Raw genomic sequence first — 22,616 nt, forward strand, 5'->3', positions numbered from 1 at the left:
TTAGGATTTCTGTGAAGATCAGTCGAAACTGTGACAGTGCCATGAATTGCTATTGAAGTCCCTTGACACTAATGACCTTTTACAGTGGCATCTTCCTCAGTGTCTTCTTAGGTCTCTTAAGCTGTTTTCCCATCATAGGAACACAGTGTAATTTTTGTTCTTGTTTCAGGTGACAAACGGACACCTGAGCCAGGAGGCCCTGGAATCCCAGATGAGAGCACTAATCTACACAGACTCAGATCTTGTCGTCACCCCAATCATTGACAACCCCAAGGTACGGAAAGATGTGTAACCACCGAGGGCTGAGCTTTAGGCTTCACTGAGGCCTGGAATTGGTGATGCTTCCATTCAGAATATTCTTTGCTCTTCCTTTGGTCTGCTTCTTTCATTTGAACGACATGCTGCCTTTCCAGCTCCCACCTGGTCTGCAACTCTCTCCTTCACTTCCACCTCACTGGAGTGGTGAGTTTTCTCCTCAGTGTTTTTGAGAGGCTCTGCCTCTCATTACTTCACTCTTGACATGTGAAAGTTGTTTGCAGGCCTCTAGACCACAGACCTTACCTCTCAATCTCTTTGTTGCTCCATCCATACTTACGTGAATCACTCCAAGTATCCTGCTCTCTGAGGTATTAAAAAGGTGGCCTTGGGTCAGTGATGGGTGCTCTCCAGGCTGAGGCTGGAGGTGATCAGAGAGACCCCTCCCTCTCCCAGGCTATCAAGATGCAGGGCAGATGTGGGAGGCACAGCTGGAGCATAGGGAGTCATGGTTCCCAGTGCATTTTTAACCCAGAGTGAGCTTTGTTGCTTAATGTGTTTTTGGATGTAATAGTGCATTACTAAGGGATGGCAAATAATCACCTTTAAAATAATTACTTTCTTTGTACTGCTCTACTTTTTTTTTTGGAAATCTAGACCCTCAACACATTCACGCTCCACTGCCTGTTGTTTTAATTTTCCTGCTTCCTTATTTGAAGATCTCCTTTTCTGTGTTAATTCATGACTGTTTCTTCATACTGAGAAATGTTAACCATGATTTAGACCATTGGGTTCTTGGGTGCATGTTGATTTCCTAGACAGAAAACATTTCATATAGATTTTAAAGTCATTTTTCTGTTTATGAGTTCAGATGTCTGGCAGAGTTACTACATTACCCAAAATTGGATGGGTAATGGAGCATTCCCCCAATGAACTTTCTATCAAACTATTTGATTACATTTGACCATAATCTGTTTCTTTACTTTTATAACCATAATTTTAAAACTAACTTTAGACATAGAGGAAAGGTTCAAAATTACAGTGGAGCTCTTGTGTACCTTTTACTCAGCTTCTCCTAATGTGAGTCGTCTTATAGGACCATAGTACTATAAGCAAACCCAGGAATTAAGGATTGAAACAGTGCTCTCAACTAAACTACCAGATTTATTCCCTTTTTTCCTCTTCTGTTGCTAACACCCTTTTCTGTTCTAGATTCCTGCCTTACAGTTGTTAATGTCTCCTCTGTCTCCTGTAGTCTGTCCTTGCCTTTTATGGCCTTTTGATACTTTCTCAGCCTGTCTTTCATGACTTTTGCACTTTGAAGAGTACCTGACCAGGTATTTTGTAGAATGTTCCTCAGTTTCGATTTAAGGATTTCTTGGGATCAGAATTTAGAGTGAGATTAGAAGATTATACATTTTTCTCAAGAATACTACAGTAAAATGCTATATGTAGAGGTTTTGGGGACATGAGACATAGAGATAGTGAAATTTTCAATGAAAAGCCTCAAGGCAAAGCACCCCAGCTCTCCCAGCTGTTTGGTTTCTTCACTTCTTGTTCTTCATTTGCCTGGTGTGGCTCTTCCCTAATACATCAGGTCCTTCTACCTCTTCCGTCAACCATGTCCTGACCACATCAGCCTAGAAGTCTTTGGTCTGTTCTCTAAATTACTTTTAAAACATTTCTGGGAAATATTTTATCTTTAATTACGTCCTGCCTCTTCTGAATTGCTAAATATTTCTTCTTGTATTGTATTAACAAATGTTTGTCTCATGTTCCCAGAGTTTTGACTTGCTGACAGTAGGATCATGACTTTTATCTTTGTACTTAGCACTTAGAATGGTCTCTCACACCCTGGTAGGTACCCAGTAAATATTTGTCGAATGCCTGCATTTTTAACTAGCTAAATTAGCTAAAGAGTAAGACAAAATAGGGTAAAACTTTTCTGTGAAGGTACATTTTATTGTAGATATCAGTTGAAATTATTTTTTTTAGTTTTAAAAAATTTGTTTTAATTAGTTATACATGACAGTAGAATACACTTTGATACACCATACACAATGGAGTATACTTTCTCATTCTTCTGGTTATACATGATGTAAAATCCCACTGGTCATATTGTACATGTACATGGGGTAATAATGTCTGATTCATTTTACCTTCCTCCCCGCTCCCCTCTCCCCTCCCTTCACTTCACTCCCCTCTCTACCTAAAGTAAATTTATCCTTCCCTAGCCCTGCCCCACTGTTGAGAATTAGCATCTGCATATCAGAGGAAACATTCAACTTGCTTTTTTGAGTTTGGCTTATTTTGCTTAGCTATTAACATTGATGTGGCTGCATCACTGTAATATGCTGATTTTAAGTCCTTTGGGTATAAACTGAGAAGTGGGATAACTGGGTAGTTCCATTCCAGGTTTTCTGAGGAATCTCCATACCACTTTCCATAGTGGTTGCACCAATTTGCAGTTCCACCAGCAACGTATGAGTCTACCTTTTTCCCTACATCCTTGCCAATACTTATTGTTGTTTGTATTCTTGATAATTGCAATTCTGACTTGGCGAGATGAAATCTTAGCAATAAGATTTCAATAAATTGTCTATATTTTAATCTGAAATAGTCCTGTTAAATTCTTTTTGATGACAAATTCTACAACATTCTTTTTATTTTCCTCATTGATTTATATTCTGTAGGGGACATTTTAAGAGACACATATCTGTCTCAAAATCTCAAAAGGCATCTTAAAAGTTTTTTTTTTCTTTTATAACTACAGATTATGAAGCAACCACCAGTTAAATTTGATCCCAAAATTTTGCATCTACCAGCCCATTCAGGTAGGCTCATGAATGACTTAACAAACATGCAGACTTGAATTCAGATTGAAATATGAAATTTATGTGCAAATGAAATGTGTGTAGGAATAAATAAATTCCTATTTTCTTGTCATGTGCCTGTATTCTTGGGGCAATGTTATGCAAATCATAAACCATCTACAATCCATCCCTGCCAGCCTTTGACCTTCCTCAGGTGAATCTGGCTGTCCCGCACTCTTGTGGATGAGTTTTCCTGTTGAGTGGATGGAGAGTCTTCTCCTGCCCTTCCCCAAGAGAGCTGGTAGACTTTCTTTCTTTTATGGAGCCCTTCTGGGTCCAGGGTTGGGACTATAATGAAGAAATGAAATCTTACTCAGCTCACTGCTGTGACAATAGTGTTTGAATAGAGATACTTAAAGAGTGTTCATTATGTTTCCTTTCAGATAATGAACATCTTATTTGAAGTGACCGCCAGAGATTTTTACATACCTACACTTGATTTGAATAGTTGGACAAATGATATTTTAAGTTGTTAAACTAAATGTGGAGAAAATTCTTCACTATAGCCAAGTAGTATCTATGATTTGAAGTAAATTCAAAATAAACTATTCACATTTGAATTGGCCCACTATTGCTTTATATAGGTCAACTTAATTACTAATAAAAACCCAAAAATCTCAAAAAGGGATGTTTTGGAAAGACTGAAGTGAAGCAAAATATTATTCACAGTTCTTTCAGTGCCAGGGATTATTTATGAAATATTATCTGAAGTATTATTCTTTCATTCCCCTTTGAGTTACTTATAAATTTATTTTTCCAATTTATTTTGCTTAAAGAGATCAGCTAAAAGTATGCACATTTAAATTTTTTAGTACAGGGATTGAACTTGAGGGTGCTTAATCACTGAGCAACATCACAGCCCTTTTTATTTATTTTGAGACCAGTCTTGCTAAGTCGCTTAGGCTAGCTTTGAGCTTGTAATCCTACTGCCTCAGCCTCCCAAGCAACTGGGATTACAGGCGTGTGCTGCAATGCCTGTCTGCACATTTTAGATGACATCTCATTTCCTAGCATTTGCCTTTTGCTTTTATATGGACTTGGAGGTAGGACTTCGAGCTATCGTGTTCACCTGGTTACGGTTAGCAGTAATTTCATTGGAAATTAACAACTGTAGAACCTATGGCTTTTTCAGTATTTTAGGGCTGGACTGATACAAAGATACAAGGCTATCTTGTTTTCTTGAAATACAACTTTATCTGACTTTGTATTTTGTTAAGTCCTATGTTGCAGAACAATTCTCCTTTAGTCACATGCCTGCCTTTCTTGGGCGGTTTTCCACTGAAGCAGTTAGCAAGTCTCCCTGGGTAGATGGAGATGGGGACTGTAGGATGAGTAACAGTAGGGTCAGCTGTGGGGAGTCTTTGCTTTGACAGTGTTACGGTTTTCTTTGTCCCCATCCTTGCTCTCAAAATTCTGTTTACTTCTCATCGTCTCCAGCAGCACTTTTTTTTCACGCCATACATACTTTTACTACTTTTTTCCCTCTGCAGTTGACAAGTTGTTATTTCTGAAAGACCAAGATTGGAATGACTTTTTGCAACAAGTATGCTCACAGATTGACTCCACTGAGAAGAGCACGGCGGCCTCCCGCGCCAAGCTGAACCTCCTCTGCTATCTATGTGTGGTGGCTGGTCACAAGGAGGTAGCCACCAGGCTGCTGCACTCCCCGCTGGTAGGTGGAGTAAGGCGAAAGCCTTTTCTAGGGGCGCCACAGCTTGCCTTCATGTGCTTAGCCGTAGTGTTTCTATGGAGATTAAAACAAGGGGCTGAAATATTAATTACAGTTTAAAAAGTGACATCAAGATCGTAGGTTCTTGAAAATTATCCTTAGTTTAATTTTTAGGCCTAAAAGCACTGGGTAAATGGTGATTGCAGGGTTCGTTGTTTATTTATTTATTTTTGTGGGGGGTTGTGATTCTCAGCTTTTGTTTTACAGTAACTTTTTCTAAGAAATTTTTCACATCTGCAGTGAACTGCCCTGTGGAATAGGGGCCCCTTTACTGGGCCAACCTGGTCAATGCCAAGGCTTCAGAGGTGACATCGAAGGGAGGCCTCAAGAGTCTAAGAGTCTAAGACTTATGTTCTATTGCCCCTGAGAATATCATTGCTTGGATTGCCTTGGTTCATTGGTAAACCCACAGGGATTTGACAGAGCTTGTGAAGTCATGTTCTGGGAGGAATTACAGTGGTTTGGAGGTGTTTTCTAAAGGGGCCCTCATTTGGGAACTGACTTGAAAAAAAGCTAAGTTCATTTTGCTTCCAAGATAGTATTAAGGATACTTTTTTGATAGTTGGTGTGTCTATTGGGTGTGAGTAGAATATAAAGTGACATTAAATGGTAGGAGAATCTTAAAGTATTTGATTTTGTTTTCACTGTATTCATGTACTCAGTGCTTTTGCATGTTTGAAAATCACTTTCTTGATACATAATTTACATTTTAGTTGTATAAAGATCTGATTTGTTAACTATCACTTTCTGTGCTGTTTCATGAATTAAATGTACATTTTTTAAAATTCTAGTTCCAGTTGCTAGTCCAGCATTTGCGAATAGCTCCAAACTGGGATATGTAAGTAACATTTTTTTAATTTTAAAGTATTCTTTGTGGTTTTATGAAGTTATTACAACATACATATTTATAATGAGTGCTGAGTCCAAATGCAATTTCTGGAGGCATCTGATTGTTCATTTAAAAAGATTTAAAAATGACATTATCCTACTGTAAACACAATTCTGGGAATATCTAAGCAGTGTCTAGAGGCTTTATTGACTGTTACTCTTGAGGATTCATTGTGAAATGGATCCTGTGTTTTGTTTTATACTTCTACGAGTTTTTCCTTTGGTACCTCTCTGTTCTGTAGCACGTAGCTTCCCTGTGGTCTGTAAACTCCTGAGGGAAGAAGTGCTCTTTTTATGGGTTCTACCTGCTAGTGTGAAAAGCACATTTTCATCAGGTGTTAGAGGGCTCAGGGCTCTGGTTGCCAAAGAGATGTGACCACACGCTGAAATCTTTTTCTGAGTCTCTGCTTCTTGGGGAGTGTATAAAGGACAAGAAGTGGTAGAGGTTTAGGACAGAGGCAGACCTGGGTGTGGATTCCAGATTTGCCCCCTGGGCAAATTGCTTTAACTGCTGAGCCTCACTTTCCTTATCTGTAAAATGGGGATAGTGTAACTACCTGACATACTTTTGGTAATAATTAAACTGAGATAAATATGTGGAAAATCTTGTACAGTGCCTACATTTTAGTGGGTGCTTAATATACATTGGGGGTATGGAAGTTGTAGTTCTTATTATCATACATACTTATCTCATGATTGTTAGGAGCAGCACATGAGAAGAGGGAGGTGAAGCGCTTTGTGAATTGTGGTAGTGACATGATAGTAATTATTTTTTCCCTGCTGGCAAATACAGGGGGAAATGTGAATTCACAAAATGCTTTAGGGTAATTATTCTAATGTGTCTTCCAATGTTACTTTACCAAAGTAAAATTTGTTATAAAGGAAAAGGATAATGGTTGGGCATTTAATATGAGAAAGTTTGCCGAATTTTCATTGAAAAGAAACCATTGAAATCTTTACTAAAACACTTTTATTTAAAACTTCTATCTTTGAATGGAGTGCCCCCTACTGACATTAAAGCAGACAGTCTTTCCAGGTACTGCTTTAAAACTGTATTTTTTAACTGTAAAACAGTTTTGAGGTAGATGATCAATATTAAGGTAGATAAGTTCTCTGCTAGGAACCTTCTTTTTTGTTTATTGAAAAATTTTGTTTTCATACATGTATGTAGGTACTAATGTCTGTCTCAATCTACCATCCTTCCCACCCTAACCCACCCCATCCCTCCCCTCACTCCCCTGTGTATGATCCAAAGTTCCTTCATTCTTCCCTATCCCCACCTCCCACTATGGATCAGCATTTGCTTATTAGAGAAAACATTCGGCCTTTGGTTTTTTGGTATTGGCTCATTTCACTTAGAATGATCTTCTCCAGTACCATCCATTTACCTGCAAATGCCATCATTTCATTCTTCTTTAAGTCTGATTAATGTTCCATGGTGTATATGTACCACATTTTCTTTATCCATTCATCTGTTGAAGGGCAGCTAGGTTGAGGAACCTTCTTTTTTTTAAGAAGGAAACTGCTGCTTCTGGTTTTTCCAGTTTTGTTCAATTTTCCAAGTTTGTTCTGCATATAGGAAAACAAAATTAGATTCACATGATACAACTCTAGCCGTTTCTCCTCCTCCACACACCCACACGCACACACAGAGTACATATGTGAGAAGTTGTGTGTGTATGTATGCATTATAATAGTGGGATTTATTATGCCATATTGGCACATTCACATAAAAATCTGATCAGTCTCATTCTTGAGTACCTTCCCTTTCCCTCTCATCCTTTGTCCCTGATTGGCTTGCTCTATTCTACTAATCTCCCTTCTGTAATTATAGTTATCATTTTTATTAGTGCATTATAATTATGTGTGATTCTAAAGCCAATGCCTATTATATATTTGTATTATATATTTTAAATGTCATTAATTAGAGAATTAATTTTTAAGGTATATGTTTCTAAATATGCTATGAATGATAATTTTATTTACTGTTTTTGGGTGGTCTTATATTGGAATCAATATTTTTGAACATTTTTGTGCTAAATCTTTATACATCCTCCTTTTTCCCTTTAGGATAGATCATAGAATTATAACAAATGAATAGAAGAAAATTGTTAGTTAGCTATTACTGTTATGAAATACCTGAGATAATCAACTTATATAGAAGAAAGGTTTATTTTGCTTTCAGTTTTGGAGGTTTTAGTCCATGACCAATTGGTTCTGTTGCTTTGGGTCTGTGGCAGCACATCATGGCAGGAGTGTGAGGCAGAGCAAGCTTCTCACCTCCTTTTGTCTAGGAAGCAGAGAGAGGGAGAGGCCAGAGTCCTGCTGTCCCTGTCAAGGGCCTGCCACTAATGACCAGAAAACCTAAGTGTGCCCTATCTCTTAAAGTTTCTACCACTTCCCAATAGCACCAGGCTTAGAACTGAATCTTAAACACATGGACCTTAAGGGGACATTTAAGGTCCAGACTATAGCAGTGATAAATATTTTTGTGACTTCTGTTAAAATGCACTTCAGAAACATTGTATCAACATACATTCCCAGTGTATTTGCAAGTGCTCATTTGTTAGAACTTTTAACATTACTTACCACATTTTATAATCTTTGTCAGTTATGAAGTATGATTCATAAATGATAAAGTTATAATATTTGAATCTGAACAGATTTATTATTAATTAGGCACAACATGAAATTTACTACGGTAGTCGTTCTTTTGGTTTCTTTTTGTACTGGGGATTGAACTTAGGGGCACTCGACCACTGAGCCACATCCCCAGCCTGGGTATGGATTCCAGATTTCTATTTTATTTAGAGACAGGGTCTCACAGAGTTGCTTAGCACCTCGTTTTTACTGAGACTGGCTTTCAAGATCCTCCTGCTTCAGCCATTCACATTGTCATGCAACCATCACCATTATCCATTTCCAGAACTACTTCGTCATCTCAAACAGAAACTCTTTACCCATTAAACAATAAGTTCCCCAGCCTTGGTAACCTCAGTTCTACTTTTATCTGTATGAATTTGCCTATTGTATATACTTCATATGAGTAGAATATTTGTTTTTTTGTGTGTGTGTGTGAGTATGGCTATTTCATTTAGCTTTATGTTCTCAAGTTTCATCCAAGTTATAGCACGTGCTAGAATCTGATTCTTTTTAAAGGCCAAATAATGTTCCAATGTACGTTTTTTTCACATTTTGTGCATCTTTTCATCTGTTGATGGACACTTGAATTGTTTCTACCTTTTGGCCATTGTGAACAATGTCCTATGAACGCTGGTCTTTTTATTTATTTTCCTTATTATGACTCTTCCTGCTGGAGAGCCTGCTCCCAGTAGTATCTGATGGTTTTGATTTGCACTTCTTTTGTGACTAGTGATGTCAAGCATCTTTTCGTGTGCTTGTTGGTTATCTCTATCTTCTCTGGAGAAATGTCTATTCAAGTCCTTTGTGCACTATTGAATTGACTAATATTTTTTATATATTCTGGGTATTAACCCTTATCAAATGATTTGAAAATATTTTCTCCCAGCTTGAGAGTTGCCTTTTTTACTGGGCTGTAAAGTTCTTTGATTCATAGAAGGTTTCAATTTTGATGAAACTCAATTCAACTAGTTTTTCTTTGACTGTCTGTGCTTTTGGTTTCATATCCAGAAAGTCACTGTCAAGTCCAACGTCATAAAGTTTTCTCCTCTTTTGTTGCTAATGGTTTTATAGTTTTAGCTTTGAAATTTAGGTCTTTGATAGGCTTTTGAATTAGTATTTGTGTATGATATAAGATGAGGGCAAAACTTCACTCCTTTGCATGAGGATATCGTTTTACCTGGACCATTTGTTCAAAAAGGTCAGCCTGGGCTGGGGAGATAGCTCAGTCGGTAGAGTGCTTGCCTTGCAAGCACAAGGCCCTGGGTTCTATCCCCAGCACTGCAAAAAAGAAAAAAAAAAAAAAAAAAAAAAAAAAAAAGGTCAGCCTTTCCCCATGGAGTCTTCTTGGTACCCTTGTTGAAAATTGCTTATGCATTCATATGAGAATTTATTTCTTGGCTCTCTATTCTGTTCCATTTGTCTTTGTCTTTGACTTTATGCTAATACCACACTGTCTTCATTATTGTAGTTTTCTTGTAAGTTTTGAAACTGTGAAAGTTTCAATTTTGGGGGGATTCTCTTGGCCATTCAAGTGCCCGTTAAAATATGAATTTTAAGGATTTTTCTTTCTTTTTTAAAAAATACTTTTAGTTGTAGATGGACATAATACCTTTATTTTATTTATTTTTATGTGTTGCTGAGGATCGAACCCAGTGCCTCACGCGTGCTAGGCAAGCGCTCTGCCCCTGAACCACAAACCCAGCTGCTGAATTTTAAGTATTTTTCTATTTTTTTTTTTAGTAATAGTTTTATACTTGAATAAGATGAGGCTACATGCTCATCATTTTAGAACAATTCCTCCATTTCTATAATCCAGTTCCCCTCTTGATCAAATTTCATCATTCTGTAGGTTTTTTTATTTACTTTTTCAAGAAGGCTTCTCATTGGCTCTGCTTCTGGGGTAGTCGCCTCCTTGGGTCTTTCTGTCGGACCCAGTGGGCGCAGGGGGACTGTCTTGCATCCTGAGCCATGTTCACTTTGGTCTTGTCCTGTCTCCCCAGTGCTGACTGTAGCTCTGGAGGATCTGGGGCCAGCCTTGCCTTTTCTTCCTCTTGTGTGTATCTCGTTTGAATCTTCTTTGTATTGTCTGAACTTTTCTTTTATTCCAGAACTGGGGAATTTTTACTAGAACACATATAGGAATCTCTTTTTCCAAATTTGCTTTAGCAATTGCTCTGCTAAATTCTTCAGTCCCTTCTTGGTATTTTCTCTTTTTTATTTTATCCTTTTTCTACTCCTGAAATTAGGAGTAGGACGGGTGTGGGATTTGTCTTTGGACTCTTCTCTCTAAGTTTCTTTTGCTTTCTCACTTTGTCCTTTTTATTGTGATGTAATTCACTATAAATTCAACTTTTTAAAAGTGTAGTGTTTGGTGGGCTTTAGTTGTGTAACCATCAGTGCTAATTTCAGAAGATTTTTATCATCGAGTGAAAACCTTGTGCCCTGTTCTCCCCTTAGCCTCTGAAAACCATTAATCTACTTTATTTTGATTTTTGTCCTGTGCTGGACATTTCAAATAAATGGAATCATATAGTATGTGACTTTGTGTTAACTTCTGTTGTTAAGCATGTTTTCAAGGTTCATCCATCTTGTATGTATTAGTTTGTATTCATATGCCAGTTTTTGTGTGAACTTAAATGTTCAGCACAAATATAACTCATAGTTGAAATGCTGGATCATATGTGAACTGTGTCCCATCTTTTGAAGAACTGCCATGCTCTTTGTTTGCTGTTCCCCGTCTCTCATTAAGCTTGGTATTTATCCTGGCTTATTTTTTTTGGATTTCCAGTGAATTTTAATCACTTTTGAAAGTTTTCAGTTTCTTGTTCTCTGTTCCTTCTTCCTACCTGCATTTGGTATGATGCATACTTTTGTATTTGGGGATGAATGTTAGGATTATTAAAAAAAAACCTTTCTTGGGATATATTAGGATTAAATATTATAATTAATATTTAAGGTAAGGCATTAGGATTATAAAACTTGTGTTCTTTTCTCTTGAGCCTGAGGGTCACTTTTTCATTACAGTTTTGCTTTTTTTTTTTTTTTTTTTTTTTTTTTTTTTTTTTGGTTACTGGGGGGCACTTGACCCCTGAGCCACATCCCCAGCCCTGTTTTTTATTTTATTTACAGACAGGGTCTGACTAAGTCACTTAGTGCCTCGCTTTTGCTGAGGCTGGCTTTGGACTTTCAATCCTTCTGCCTCAGCCTGCTGGGCTGCTGGGATTACAGACGTGTGCCACCATACCCAGCTTTGTTCTACTTTTTAATGCTGTTTATTTCTCAAATGCCTGATATCTCTGGTTCTTACTTAATATGATCAAATGATGAATGATGTAGAAGGCCATAATACCAGTTTCCTCCAGGCTTGTTTAGTTTTTCTCCTTTTAAGCGAGGGTCCTTGCCTGGCTGGTGGACAGATGTACTGGGAGTTCAGCTGACTGAAGAGCAGGTAGGCAGTCTGGAGGTCTCAGGAGTACTTTTTCTTTGGAGTGAAGCTGACTTTTCTAATTTAATCCCTTTCTTCTCCAGTGTCTGGGAACCAGACTCTGCTCCCTACATCCACCCCTGAACCCCACTCAAGGCAACTTACTCGCAGTAGAACTACTTATCCATTTTCAACCTGGAATCCAGGGCTGCCCAAATCATTTTGTTTCCCTGGGAGGGAGGCGAGACCTACCTGGCTCAACTATTCCTTGTGCAGGAACATTAGTTGTTCCTGTGCAGTTACTTAATCTCATAATTGTCCAATGGCGTGTTTTTGCTTTCTGTCTTAGTTTATTCCAACTCCCTAGGGCTTCCTTGGGTCCTTATCAGTGGTCCTTAGGGGTTTCTTTTATTCTCCGTCAGTCTGATTCTATTTTTGTTTGTCATCTGGGATTTCTCAAAATTTCTGTTCCACGTTCAGCCCCTCTTTGTTTCCAATTATCATGCAGTTAAAAGAATTTTTCTCTTTTAGCAGACTCTTAAGGGATCAGTGTCTAGTCTGCTATCATTAAAGAATGTCTCAAGTTTTAATTTGCGTTATTTACGTGATTGTGATTTACGGAGATTTTCATCTTTTATTTGATGTATAATATATACAAAAGTGCTTTTAAATTGCAGGTCAAGGCTTTTTATTTCCACTTATCTACTTTTATTATACTAGTCCCATATAATATTTCTGCCTTTAGGATTGTTCTAATTTATCTTTGTGGTTTTATATAAAATCATTTTTTAAATTATGCCATGAATATGGTCAATAATGGTAGCCAATCTATTCAGTTAAATAATCAGACTCCAAAGTAGTTTCTGCACATGAATTATATTCCTTGATTCTTACAACAACTTGATGGAGGTAACCAAGACCTAGGCACGTGAAAGATGAGTAACTACCCAGGGCAGTGTCCCCTGCATTATCCTAGCTGTGGACTCAAGACTAGGCACAGGACATGTGATTCTGGAGTCATTGATACTGTCCTGTACACTCTTCCATTGAGTAAGAGTGTTCATCCTTTTCCATGGTGTAGAGTTGGATATATACATCTGTTACGTTAGCCTTGTTGGTTTTACTGTGGATGCTGGAATGTGTCTATGTTCACGTTTTCTTGTTGATCTTGGGGGAAAAAGTAGATCGAATTTTCTGACTCTTATTGGCTTTACTTTTCTTGCTTTGTTATTTGTTGTATGAGGGCTCATACCTTATATCTTTTGTAGGTTATGCTGTTTTTAGTTTATAAGAAAATTTTCTCATTTAATGCTTTTAGCCTTGTATTCTACTTTGAGTTTTACAGTGGAACTCCTACGTCACTTCTGTTTACAGTGTGCAGCCTGGTCCTTTCCTGCTAATGCATGTAGTGATTTAGTTTCTGACGGTGGGATCATTTTTGTTTAGCAGACATTTAGAGAGGGCATTTTGGTACTCCAGGTCTGTTCTCAGTGGCCTTGTTAGCTTTCTGTTGCTGTGACAAATACCTCAGACGAAAACTTAAAAGGAGGAAAGCTTTATTTTGGCCCACAATTCCAGCAGTTTCTGTCCATGCTGCTTAGCTTCATCAGTGGGCCTGTGGCAGCACAGTACGTCATGGTGGGTGTGTGTGGTGGGGAGGTCGGCCTCATGGAGGCTGGGAAGCAAAGAGAAAGGAAGGGGTCAGGAGTTTCACTGTCCCCTTCATGGGCACAGCCCCAGTGGCCTAACTTCCACTAGGCTCCACCTTCTAAAGGTTCCACCACCTCCCAGTAGTGCCATAGGCTGGGGACCAAGCCTTTTTAACTAATGATTCTTTGGGGGACATTTAGATCCAAGACATAACAGTGGCAAACTGGTGACTGGAAGTTCCTTTTTTTGTAAGTTGGTACAATATCCTACCAAATCTTTTTCAAAATGATCACTTTTAAAGTACAATCTTTATATTCAGAGTTGGGATGCTAATCATGAAATGGCTAGGACTTGAATCTGCATAAGTGTCCTGGCACATTTTCCCTCTGTTGCTTCTGAGTCTTATTTGTGCCCCCCATTTTTCCTGGGAAGGTTTAAGGAACAGAAAATTTGCACATGCTATTGGGCCAGAAAACATGCAGGTGTCACTAAATGTGGTTCTAATCAACTTACCATTTTCTTTTCCAGTGGGGGAAAAAAAAATCTTAATTTTTTGTGTTTCAAACCACACTGAGGTCTGAAGTTCAATTTAGAAATTTATCAACTTCATTTTTTTGCTGAATGCCAAAGAGAAACCTCACTAAAACTAATTAGTATTAATTAAAATACAAATAATATTTTTAAAGATTTTTAATTGTAACATTTTGTTAAGGTGAAAATATATCTGTTTCACTGTTAATATTATTATCTGCTTATATAAAAACTCACTAGTTCAATAACAAGTGAAACAGACCTTAAACCAAATGCCTGTGTACTCAAATAAAAGGGTTAATAGTATTTCCCTCTTGTCTGAGGTTAAGACCTTTTCAAAAGTTTATTTTCCGTTTCATCATTAAACGACAGCTTGTTTAAATTTTGTTAAAATCACAAATAGCATTACATAGGACATGATTGTTCATTTTTTTTCCTTGTATGTGAAGGGTGGTTTCTTTAGGCATTGTATGTGGGGAGTATGGGCCTGTCCTATTACACTGAATTTGTTTTTCATATTCTTATATTTAAAGTGTGTGACAGCTAGTGTTGGCTTCCTTGGTCCCTTGCTCTTCTTTCAAAGTGTGTGTTCTCTCCCTTTATAGACGGGCCAAAGTTGCTCGGGTAATTGGTTTGCTGGCCTCGCACACGACTGAGCTCCAGGAAAATACACCTGTTATTGAGGTAATTTCTTTCATTATTGACACGTTACGAATGACAAGATTGCTTTTTATTTTGTAGTTTAGACATGCAGTGTTACATTGACCTTCACTTAATTTTTCTTTGTGGAATTGTGGCAATTGTGGCAATTGTACAGTGAGGATCTAGATCAAATTAAGCTCATTTACAACAGTTGTCTGTTACTGAAGATGTGTGAAAGAATTACAAGGCCTTGTTAAAGCATTTTGTGTTATTCAAATTGAAATTCTTTTGACTTTTCACCTTGATTTGGTTTCCATCCTCACCAGTTGTCAATTATTTCTTGACAACTGATCCCAATAGTTAATGGTCATACATACACCAAGGATATTTTCTAATATCAGTAATTCCTTTCAAGTACTGACACTGGAAATTTTTTCTTATTTAGTTAACCAATAATTCTAAGTCCTGTGAAGTGAAAACTCTTGTGCTGACTATATGAGTGTCCTTGAATACTGAAAATGGCTTTCTACCTATCATGTTAATGTGCATTACAGGTAACTGGTAATGGATTTTTATCCCTTGGACTGGGATAGGCTCAAGAGTCAAAATAAATGAAAAGTATCAAGGCTTTTAGGGTCAAAAAAATGTGGGGTAAGGAGAGGGGCTTTGGTAGAGCAGAAGCTGATTGTGTGGTCTTGAAGCATTTAGTGGAATTGTTTGTCTAAGTACTGTCCAAATGAACTTTCTGTAGTGATGCAAACATCCAAGCAGAAGCCATGAAGGAATTGAGGAAATAAGGTGAGCTGTTTGGGGGGAAGAGTGTTTGAGACAGGGCGAACAGCATTTGCAAAGGACTCAAGGTAGAAGAAGTGTGGTGGGCCTGTTTCAAGGAAGGAGGAGGGGTAACTGTAGCTAGGACTGAATGAGATGATTGGTAGGAGATGAAGTGTCAGGGACTAGATGATGTAGATGTGTTGTAAGGTGTGATAAGAACTTGGGGTTTTATTCAAAATGAGATGGGAGGCCACTGGAGGATTGAGAACAGAGGAGTACACTGTTGTGCTTATGTTTGAAAAGGATCACCCAATTTCAGGGACAGGACAAGGCAGAATCAGACTAGTGTAGGAGGTGAGAGATAAACTGACTTGAATCAGGTTTTTAGTCACCTACACATACTCGTATGTACTTAAACACATGCTTATTTCCTGGATAAGGTTTGTAGAGTGACAGATTTGCCAATTGCTATAATGTCTGAAAGCAGACCTTATTGTCCAAGAAGTCTGGCCAATATAAATTCTAATGTTCAATATTTCCAAATGCTGAGTTACAGAAATGCAAACAAAAACCACAGTGAAATGTCAAAATGATTACCAGATGGGCAAAAATAAGTCTCACAATCCTAAATGATGGTGAAAGTACTGGATAGGAGGAGCTCTCAGATGTTGCCAATGGGAGTGTAAATGAGTACAGTCATTCTAGAAAACTTCTTGGCCATATCTCCTAAAGCTGAAAACATCTCTACCTGTAACCCAGCATCCATTACCCTTTAACCCAATGTGCCAAATGACAGAAGTATAAACATAACGACAACATTATCTGTAATAGCCCCACATTTAAAATAAGCCCTATATCCAACAGCAGAATGGGTGAAGTGTGGCACATTCAATGTGCTAGTCAGTGCTGAATAGCATTGAGAATAATGAACAGCAGCATTGGGCAATAGGCCTGAGTGAATCTTTCATAGACACTTGGTTTAGACACCTGTAGGACATTGCATGAGAAAGACTGATCATATATTCGGAGCTATCCTGTGGATTGTGATGGTTCCTGCCTGGAGGGAACGCTCCCCTTGAGCTAGACAACATGGGAGAGAGGTGTGTAGGTGGATATTGTGGAAGGGGTATGGAGATGAGGGGTGCCTTGTGGGTTAGTCTGGGGAAGACAGGTCAGATTCCAAGACTGTATTGTGATGCTGCCCTTATCCCCTGTGGCATCTTTGTGCTTGGGACCCTCTGTAAGTGGCTGGGAGATATATTCTGCTGTGATAGGAATCCTCAAAGGTCTGAACAGAGGGCCTTTGCAGTAACTTGGAACCTACCCACATGCTCGGTTATGTGAGCTCCTCACCTATGGCCTGATCCTCTTGGCACTTGATTTTTGCCACTGCCTGAGAGTGTGGGCCTGAGTGCTGAACTGCACAGTGGTTTGTGCTCTTAGCTGGAGTTCTTGGCTAGTGCTTCCCTCTTTAGACACTGGGTACTTAGTGTTGTCATTATTTCTCCAATTCTTGCTGCTGTCCCTCTTATTCCGATGTTGCCTCTGCTGAGAGGAGAGGCCAGGCACTAGTTCCTGAGGTTCCATATATTTTATTCTTGTACTGTTTCCTTCCTGGCTGTTTACTGATGTTTTGAAATACTTACTTGGGAGAAATAATAATTATTTCATTAAAAAGTAATACTGTATGTTTAATAAACTTTTGAATTAGGCATACTATATAGTGAACCAAATTTTATTGGGATAATGAGTTTAGATGGTAAGTTGAAATTTTGCCAGTTGCTCCTTTGTGATGCAATTTTTAATTTTTTTTTAATTCTGGGGATTGAACCCAGAACTTTGCTTATGTTAAGTATGTGCCTGGCCTCTGAGCTACACTCCCCAGGACGTGTGTTGCCATTTTAAATTTTACTTAAAGCACTTTTCAGTTCTTTTGTGAACAATTGAATGTGACAATTTTACCACTAGATGTCACTCAAACACTGGAAAAATGTTATATAAGTTTAACAATTTATCTTTTAACTTGTGGAAGAAGCAGATGTATGGAATTTCAGCAGGTATACAGTGCAGTGTTTTCATGATTTTAGGAATTTCTTCTAAAAAACTGGTTTCATTCTACTGGTGATTGTTACCATTTTAGGTTAATGGGATTAATGAAAGCCAGGCTATCCTCTCTAGAAAAATTCATGTAACATCTTGCACATGATTTGAGGGGACTTGGGAACTATAGGTTCAGAACTTTTGAGCCCAGGTTTCTGTACCACTCAGTTGGGTGTTTACACAGAATTTTCAGTAAATCATTCATAAAAACTTCAGGTGTTAGATGAATTTTGATTTCTCTAGTCATTTTAATAACCATGAATAATAAACACTGGTTGAAGAGCCTGTAAGCATTTTAAAGGCACAGGAATCTTTGTATCCCATGGTGCCAAGCCAGCCAAATTGCGTGTGTATCAGGCTTTGGATGCTGAAGGATGAAACAAATGATTAAAAGAATGATAGGAAAAGTATGGTGGTGTTTTTTTTTTTTTTAAACAAAGACACAGAAGGAACCAATAAAAAATCTATTTTACTGTCCTTATGATATACTCTAGGTTTCTTTTATCTCTTCATGGCTACAGATAAGAACGGATCATGATCTTTTCTATGCATTTTTAGCATTTATTGGCTTTTCCATAGAAAAATATAGCCATCTTCACTTTATTCTCCTAGATAACACATTTGCCACATCGTGGCTCTTAAGTGTAATAATTCGTCGGGGATATTTCTGGTACTATGCTACATGTCATCTCAAGCATGCAGCGAATATGTTTTAGGAAACTGAGTATAGACACAGAAAATTCTAGAATTGAAAGGAATAGGTATTAGGTTAACCCCTTCATTAACATTTTTATTGTGTAAAATTTCCATAATATATATATATATATAAAAGTAGAGTAGAGTAATAAGGTATCATTACTCACTTCCAGTAATTATCAAAACTTTGAAAATCTTTTTTTGACTTATAATACTATTATTCTGAATTTATTAGTATATCATATTCATATTTACTGATTTTCAATATAATTCTCTTAGATAAAATGATGTTCTGTTTTCAAATAAAGCTGTTAAACAATTATTTCAGAATGCAATATTTAAAACATTCTGAAAAATGATAAATAAAAACAACATGAACGTGGTGACATTGAAAAACTGCAGTATTCCCCACGAGAGTTCAAGGTGAGAAAGGTGTCACCCAATATTTTACATTTAGTTCATATCTTTATCTCTATGACCAGGCAAACATTCTCTTTCAAGATTATTGCTTTGTTTCTTTAAAGACATTTAACTCATTGTTATTGCTTATGTATTTAAAATATTTTATGATTACTTATGTGTAATTGTTAATTACCTTTCTAAAATTTTAGGGTAAGAATCATTATATTCACAATATAAAAGTGCTCTCAATGTTGCTTCCTAAACTTTTTAAAAATGTTTCAAGTGTACTTTATTTCCTCAATATGCCATATTTTATAGGTACACAGTGCTTTTATGTGGCATCAATTGTAAGTTGGTTTTGAAATTCGGTATTACATCAGCTGGCATGATTACTGATCTCTCCATTCCTTTGGGGTGACTCTGCCAACAGGGGGCAGGTTCCATTCTATTTCAATTTGTGTTACTATGTATGTCCATACAGCAATACAGATGGTGACTCCACTAGCTAATACCACATTACCATATTTGTCATGGAAATCAGTTACACATTTTGGTTAGCTCTGCCTTGCCATTGTTTGCTGAATGCTTCAGACTTAGAGATGATTTAGTGCATCTTTGGATATGTGCAGCAACTGAAGCTGCTGGTTTGGTGCAAATTTGTTCCAGGCACCCTCAATACTGAGTTTTTGTAGGTAAAAACCCACTAAGTTCATGAGATCCATGTAGCTCATGACTGTATTATATTAAAACCTCGAGGACTAATCCTCATTACCTCTGGGAGTGTCTACAAAATGAGCCACTTGCCCCGCATTTAAATTTGCAGATTATTTTGCCCAGCTGTTCAACCAAGAGTAATACCACTCTAAGAAATCAACTCTAAATTCATGTCTTTGTCTAACTGATACTATTTTTTCCAACTGTATAAAAAATGGATTGCCTAAGCACATGCAAAACAATACAGTGTTTAACTTTATCAGGGTTGCTAAAGTACTGACAACTAATCAATGTTCTGGAAATACTAACTTTGGCAACTGCCCCAAAAGTTAATTTCTAGAAAAATCACCCTCAGTGATACAGTGAAATCATTCATCACAATTAGACAATATAATTTTTCCATTTTTGAGGCAAAATGTAAATTAATGTGTTTATGTTGCTCACAAAATGCCTGCCTATATATTAAAATTGATATGGACTATGAGGTAACCAAGACAAATGATACATACCCTTGAGATAAACCAATTGGCCACAAATTGTTCTTTTCAGACATTTTTATAAAGAAGGAAATCAACATTGGTAGCATCAGTAGGTTTGATTAGCAAATGTCACCCAGGGAGTATGATTGTTTTATCAAAGCCAAAGTATGCCCTTGATTCTAATCACCATTATAACTGAGCAGTCCCTAAATCATATCACAAATTGTAATCCTCCATCTACTACTAGCACATGTCCCATAATATATGGTGATTCTAAAAGAAACACAATCACATGTGCCACCTCAAAAGTTTCTCCAAACCTTCCAAGAGGAATGTTTTTCTTTAACTGTTCTTTCAAGTCTTTCATCATATCTGTATGAACAAATCCTGGTGCAACTACATTCATTCTAACTTTCTTTCTTGCTACCTCTTTAGCAAGTGCACATGAAAATCCAACTAATCCTCCTTTACTTGCTCTTTACACAGACTGGGCAGAATTGCCTTTTAATTGTATATTACTTCCCACATGAACAATAGACCCTCCCTGTTGTTGAATCATGGTCCTCCTGGCAGCTCTCCATGTCAGCATGGAGCCCAAGGGGTTAGCATTAAGTTGAGATAGCATATCCCCAGTTTTTGTTCTTACTAAAAGACTGTTAACACCAGCTGCATTTACCAAGAAATTTACTTGACCTAAATGCTTCTCCATCTCTTCAAATGTATATTGAACATCCTGTTCTCTAGCAACATCACAGCTAAATGCTAAATGATTTCCACCAAAGTCACCTGCAGCAGCTTTGATCATTTCCAGATTTCTGGCGATGATCTCCAGTTGGTAGCCTTTCTGGGCCATCAACTGGGCTACTGCCTAACCAGTACCCTGGGAACCTCCAAAAATAGCACACACTTTGTTCATGTTGGACCCATGAGTCAAAAACTTGACTGGGGTGGGCGCCCCTCTCCAGAGAACTTGGGGCTTTTTAAAAAAATAAAAATAAAACCATACCACAGCATAAAACCCTAGCAGACAAAACACTTTGCGAATCTTGTTTTATCTCTTGATTGTTTCCCCTCCTGTTCTCTCATTTCTCTCTCTTGCTAGAGTATTTCAAGAAAATCATATTTTTTCTCATACTCATAAATATTTTTTTCTCATGAAAAGAACTTAAAATATATAGCCACAATTACATTATTGCGCCCAATGAAAGCACTGTCAAATATTTCCCTATTACTTTTGGGTACTATTTATTTATCAAAGAGAGATTTCCATATGTCTTAGCCAAAACTGGAATGTCAAACATTTGTCATTTAACTTAGACCTCTATCACCTGTGCCTGAAAGACTGGTTAGATACAGACCCTTGATTAGATCCAGGTTCACTTTTTGGGGGGTTTGATGGGGGTTAGAATTCTTGTTAGCTGGTGCTGTGTATTTCTGTTGCCTCACAAAGAAAGGCATATATGTGGTTGTCTTGATAGTAGCGTTTTAAGATTGCTCACTAGTTTCAGATGTTAGTCTTACTATAAACTTACTCCTCACTTTCACTTAAAAATTTTAGCATTGATTATCATTGTCTAGATGCATTAATTCTTTAGGGCTGCAAAGTGATAGTTTTCTCATTCAGTAACTCCTTTTCCATTGATAGTGGCACGTTTTTCTTAGAGGAATTTTCCCTGATGAACCATTTGATTATTCTAAAATGTGTTTAGCAAGGCAGCTTACATGCTGCTTTCCCTTCATAGGCCAGTTTTCAAAAGGATGAACTTGTGCCTCAATCTCCTTAAATGTCCATTGAGTTTTTTTGTACTGAGAACTTATGGGTATGTGTATGTATGTGTGTGTGTGCATATATATATGTGTGTGTGTATATATATATATACATGCACACACACATACATACACATACCCATAAGTGTATATATAGTATGTATGTATATACAAATAAAAACACACATTTATTTCAGTCCTTCTTGGTCATTAGTCTTGTTGCTTGCATTGTCCCACGTCTATCCCTTGAGAGTCCTTTCAGGTTTACTCATTTCTGCCTTTGACGTGACCCTGCCACTGTCTCTAATAATGTGCTTGCTTCCTGGCAGCAGCATTTCACAGGCCTTTCTTGGGAATCATCATCCCCTAGCTTTGAAGCCACTTCTGTAAGAAACTGTTAGAAATAGTGTTAAGAGAGCATAGCCTGTGAAGGGCTGCTCACACACCTGCACATGTACACACACATATACACCCTTGCACATTTACATTTACGTGAGTGTGTAAATGTGTGTGTGTAAGCAAGTGTGCACACATGTTTGCATGTCAGCACACATTTGCACACTTACATGCTTACACACCTACCCACACAATTACATGCTCACACATGCACACACCTGCGTGCCTGCACATTCACACGCTTACATGGTTGCACACTTACTTTCATATACATGCTTGCACACTTGCATACTAATACACACTTAACAGTAGATAATAATAGGTAAAGTAATAATAGAGAAAAACAATTGGTAAAAACCAACAAAATCAGTAGTTCATATTTTTGTAACTTATTAAACTTCTTTGTTGCTGTGACCAGTGAACCTGACAAGAACAATTTTAAGGAGGAAAAGTTATTTGGGGTTTATGGTTTCATGGGTCTCAATCTATAGACAGCTGGCTCCATTCTGTAGGGCTCAAGGTGAGGCAGAACATCCTGGTGAAAAAGTGTGGTGAAGGAAAGTGACTCAGGGAATTGCATTTAGGAAGCAGAGAGCTTAAGCTCAGCTCACCAAATACACATCCCAAAGGCATGCCCCCAGTACCCACCTCCT

The 22,616-nt window shown here is 37.6% G+C and overlaps 1 protein-coding gene and 2 pseudogenes across 10 annotated transcripts in view; 1 reads left to right on the forward strand and 2 right to left on the reverse strand.

The window, feature by feature from the left end:
• Positions 1–22,616, forward strand: part of Ulk4 (unc-51 like kinase 4) — a 623,492-nt gene that overhangs the window by 40,138 nt on the left and 560,738 nt on the right. For all 10 annotated transcript variants that reach the window (XR_007105971.1, XR_007105973.1, XR_007105972.1 and 7 more), the window contains exons 14-18: positions 170–274; positions 3,029–3,089; positions 4,619–4,800; positions 5,649–5,695; positions 14,599–14,677. Coding sequence is in view for 7 of the 10 variants with exons in the window: in XM_047532456.1 (XP_047388412.1) it covers positions 170–274; positions 3,029–3,089; positions 4,619–4,800; positions 5,649–5,695; positions 14,599–14,677 (474 nt within the window). In the remaining 3 variants the exon portion in view is untranslated. The remainder of the gene's footprint in view (positions 1–169; positions 275–3,028; positions 3,090–4,618; positions 4,801–5,648; positions 5,696–14,598; positions 14,678–22,616) is intronic.
• Positions 18,997–19,338, reverse strand: LOC124968893 (cytochrome c oxidase subunit 7B, mitochondrial-like; annotated as a pseudogene).
• LOC124969494 (3-oxoacyl-[acyl-carrier-protein] reductase-like) lies at positions 20,012–20,716 on the reverse strand (annotated as a pseudogene).

This window comes from Sciurus carolinensis, chromosome 17 (genome assembly GCF_902686445.1).
Source record: "Sciurus carolinensis chromosome 17, mSciCar1.2, whole genome shotgun sequence".
NCBI classification, from domain to species: domain Eukaryota; kingdom Metazoa; phylum Chordata; class Mammalia; order Rodentia; family Sciuridae; genus Sciurus; species Sciurus carolinensis.